The sequence below is a fragment of the Erythrolamprus reginae genome, chromosome 5, assembly GCF_031021105.1.
Source record: "Erythrolamprus reginae isolate rEryReg1 chromosome 5, rEryReg1.hap1, whole genome shotgun sequence".
NCBI classification, from domain to species: Eukaryota; Metazoa; Chordata; class Lepidosauria; order Squamata; family Dipsadidae; genus Erythrolamprus; species Erythrolamprus reginae.
The window spans coordinates 8,588,617-8,593,164 of NC_091954.1; the positions used below are offsets into that span (position 1 = coordinate 8,588,617).

Sequence of the window (4,548 nt, forward strand, 5' to 3'; positions counted from 1 at the left end):
CAGCCCGCTGAGGTTGACGGGGATTTTGTCCACCGCCTTGGCGGTCATCCTGGAGCGAAGGACCCCCCCAACCCCACCCGCCCGCCCCCGGGACTCGACCCAGGGGCCGCTTATTCCTCCAGAGTGGGGCTGAGGCGCTTATCTAGGGCAGAGGCGTGGGGAGCAGGTGCGTGTGTGTGTGTGGGGACACCCACATTGGCCAAGCGGGCGCCGGCGGGGCTGGAAACGCTCCACTCTCCACCTTTGCGCCCTTTTGCAACTAACCGGGCAGCTGGCAAAGTGCGCTCCAAGTATTTATGGGGCGGCGGTGAATGCCCCCACGTCACTGCCCATATAAGGACTGGGGAAGAGGGGAAGGGCGGGGGCTCGCCGTCACGTGCGCCCCCCCCGAACTGTACGCCAGTGTGTGTGTGTGTGTGGGTTTGTGTGTGGGTTTGTATCTATGTGTGCGCGCGCGTAAAAGTTGGAGCTCCAGGCGATTGCAAGGCTGGAGAGAGGCGGGTTCCCGCGGCCGGTGCGGAGAGAGAAGGCGAGGGGGGGGGGGCGAGGAGGGCCATGCCAGCCCCCCCCCCCGCCCCAAACGGGCCGTATCCGGCTCCACCCGCGCTGCCTTTTTGGGGAGCTTTCCGGGCAAAGGAGCGGCGGGGGCGGCCAATCTCTAGTCGCCTTCTCCTCTGCGGGGTAGAGGACCGGGGATGGGGCGCGCTCTTGGAGAGCCGGGGATGGAGAAAGGGGCCGAGCCGGGGATGGAGAAAGGGGCCGAGCCGGGGATGGAGAAAGGGGCCGGCCAGTGGCCGAACCAACCGCCTGCCGGACAGCTCCGAGTTGGCCTGGTGGGCGTCCCTGCAGCGGAGGCGGCTGGCTGACTGGCTTCCGCGGGGTAGCTTGGTGCTGGTGCTGCTACCGGGCGCTGCCCCGTTTGGGGGTGTGTGGGGGTGAGCGCTGCTTTTTCTCCGGGGGTCCACTCCGGGGTCCACCCCGCGGGGTGCGGATCTCCACGTCCCCCGCGGGCTTCATAAAAGACCCAGCCTCCTCCTCCTGCTACTACTACTACTGTTACTACTATAAGCAGTAACTTTTTATTACTGCTAATGCTGCTGCTGCTACTGTTATTACTACTACTACAGTACTACTACCCTGGTTGTCTGTTCTTTCTCCCAAAAGGAGCGGCCCCTCTTAGCATGCTCAAAGGCGCTTTCTCTTCCTTGGCCTCCTGGGTGACAGCACCTCCTCCCTCCGCGGGTCTCGTTAGCACAGAGTTAGGCTGGCTCCTTCCTTCCTTCCTTCCTTCCTTCCTTCCTTCCTTCCTTCCTTCCTTCCTTCCTTCCTTCCTTCCTTCCTTCCTTCCTTCCTTCCGTCCTTCCTTCCTTCCTTCCTTCCTTCCTTCCTTCTTTCCTTCCTTCCTTCTTTCCTTCCTTCCTTCTTTCCTTCCTTCCTTCCTTCCTTCCTTCCTTTTTTCCTTCCTTCCTTCCTTCCTTTTTTCCTTCCTTCCTTCTTTCCTTCCTTCTTTCCTTCCTTTTTTCCTTCCTTCCTTCCTTCTTTCCTTCCTTCCTTCCTTCCTTCTTTCCTTCCTTCCTTCCTTCTTTCCTTCCTTCCTTCCTTTTTTCCTTCCTTCCTTCCTTCCTTCCTTCCTTCCTTCCTTCCTTCCTTCCTTCTTTCCTTCCTTCCTTCTTTCCTTCCTTCCTTCCTTCCTTTTTTCCTTCCTTCCTTCCTTCCTTTTTTCCTTCCTTTTTTCCTTCCTTCCTTCCTTTTTTCCTTCCTTCCTTCCTTCCTTCCTTTCCAACAACACTTCTCTCTCTCTCTCTCTCTGTATGTCTCCCTCCCTCCCAAACTCTCCCTTTCCCTCCCCTCTCCCTCTGGGTTCTCTGCCTCGGGAAGATTCACCTAGCGGGGCCCGATCCCTCTCCCACAATTTCTTGGGAAAGCCCCGGCGGGGGTGGTGTGTGTGCCGCGCGACCCGGCTTGTCTGATCTTCGCCAGATGCAGAAAGGGGTGAAGCTCGTGGGGAGGGCGTCCAGTCCCCCCACCCAACTAGCCCCTGGGAAATGTGCCCCCCCCCGGGCTTAACTGGCCTTCCAGGGAATTCTACTTTGATTTAAAACTTTTTTAAAAATCCCCTCGCCCCCCTGTGGGCACAGTATGAACTGCAACCAGAAAATGTTCTACCCGGTTTCTAAAAGCCAAAAGGCGCAACTGCTCAAAATAGGATAAAATAGAATAGAATGGAATAAGATATAGAATATAACAGAATAGAATAGATTAGAATAGGATTTAGAATAGAATAGATTAGAATAGGATTTAGAATAGAATAGAATAAGATATAGCATGGTATAGATAGAATAGAATAAGATATAGCATAGTATAGATAGAATAGAATAGAATAGAATTTTTATTGCCCAAGTGTGACTGGACACCCAAGGAAATTGTCTTGTTGCATATGTTCTCAGTGTACATAAAAGATAAGACTTTTATTTTTAAAAAAATGAGGCTGGTATTAAATACAATAAGGTTTAAAAATTGTTTTAAAGTACACAACACAACCGAACAAATTCCATTAAATTAGAATTACAGCACACAATGACTACGTGATTCTATTAACATTTCCACAAACTTTTTTTTAAAAAATTACTCTTCACATTTTGTTATTGTTCTGATCAAGCTACAATAAACTCCATATTCGCCTTACATTTCAGAGAAAAAAATGCAAAGTATTTTAAAGCAGTAGAAATAAACGAATTTATTATTAGAGTTCTGTCATTCGATCTTTTAAAATTGACTCTCTTTTTTTTTGGACAAATGAAAATATCAGTGGTGTTTTTTTTTAAAAAAAAGAATGATTCGAATACGTTTTGAAAAAAAGAAGGCTCAATAAATAATACGGCAGCGACTCTTCAGTTAGGCAGCCTCCTTCTTGTTAAATCGGTACTCATTTGATTGTCTGCTTCGTATGGAAATACAGTGACACCTCGTCTTACAAACGCCTCGTCATACAAACTTTTCATGATACAAACCCAGGGTTTAAGATTTGTTTGCCTCTTCTTACAAACTATTTTCACCTTACAAACCCACCGCCGCCACTGGGATGCCCCGCCTCTAGACTTCTGTTGCCAGCAAAGCACCCGTTTTTGTGCTGCTGGGATTTCCCTGAGGCTCCCCTCCATGGGAAACCCCACCTGCGTACTTCCGTGTTTTTGTGATGCTGCAGGGGAATCCCAGCATCACAAAAACCAGCGCTTCGCTGGCAACAGAGGTCCGGAGGTGGGGTTTCCCAGCGAGGGGAGCTTCAGTGAAATCACAGCATCACAAAAACACAGAGGTCCAGAAGTGGGGTTTCGAAGACTTTGGTGTTTTTGCGATGCTGCGATTTCACTGATGCTCCCTTCGCTAGGAAACCCCACCTCCGGACCTCTGTTGCCAGCGAAGCGCTGGTTTTTGTGATGCTGGGATTCCCCTGCTGGTATACCCCTGCAGCATCGCAAATACACAGAAATCTGGAGGTGGGGTTTCCCATGGAGAGGAGCCTCAGGGGAATCCCAGCAGCGCAAAAACGGGCGCTTCAGCTGGCAAAAGGGGTGAATTTTGGGCTTGCACGCATTAATCGCTTTTCCATTGATTCCTATGGGAAACATTGTTTCGTCTTACAAACTTTTCACCTTAAGAACCTTGTCCCGGAACCAATTAAGTTTGTAAGACAAGGTATCACTGTATTGTTGAAATAAACATTCTTACCTGAGCTGAATCAACTCAGAAATACCAAGCCAGCAGGAAAACATGTTCTTTTCGCTCCCACATGCAACCATGAAGTCTTGAAAAGTTCTAGGTGCAGAGCAAGAATGGGTTTCCCTGTTTTGATGCTGCGGTCTGTGTCTGAGTGACAGCCACATCCAACTCTAACTGGCCACAGCCACATCCAACTCAATTACACAGATTTTGGCCCTGACATTTAACTAATTTTCTCCACCCACCCCTTCCTTCTCCTCTGCCTCCATTCTACCCTCTTTGGTGTACGATGGCATCTCTGTTCATCGCCCACCTTCTCTGGGACTTTTAGATGAGGGGGGATGGATGGGGAACTCACCAAATTTTCCGTTGACACCAAACTGCCAGGAATAGCCAATTCTCCAGAAGAAAGATTCAAGAGATAGAATAGAATAGAATTTTATTGGCCAAATGTGATTGGACACACAAGGAATTTGTCTTTGTGTATATGCTCTCAGCGTACATAAAATAAAATATACATTTGTCAAGAATCATGTGGCACGACACTTAATGATTGTCATAGGGGTCAAATAAGCCATGAAGAAGCAATCAATATTAATAAAAATCTTAGGATATAAGCAACAAGTTACAGTCATACAGTCCTAAATGGGAGGAAATGGGTGATAGGAATGATGAGAAAAACTAGTAGAATAGAAGTGCAGATTTAGTAGAAAGTCTGAGGGTGTTGAGGGAATTATTTGTTTAGTAGAGTGATGGTGTTCGGGGAAAAACTGCTCTTATGTCTAGTTATCTTGGTGTGCAGTGCTCTGTAGCGACGTTTTGAGGGTT

At 48.8% G+C, this 4,548-nt stretch overlaps 1 protein-coding gene across 1 annotated transcript in view; it reads right to left on the bottom strand.

The window, feature by feature from the left end:
- The window catches only part of EGR2 (early growth response 2), a 6,119-nt gene extending 2,103 nt beyond the window's left edge, over window positions 1–4,016 (bottom strand). Inside the window, 1 exon segment of the mRNA XM_070753902.1 lies at window positions 3,995–4,016. Coding sequence (XP_070610003.1) covers window positions 3,995–4,016 — 22 coding nt within the window.
- Window positions 4,017–4,548: the final 532 nt, after the last annotated feature.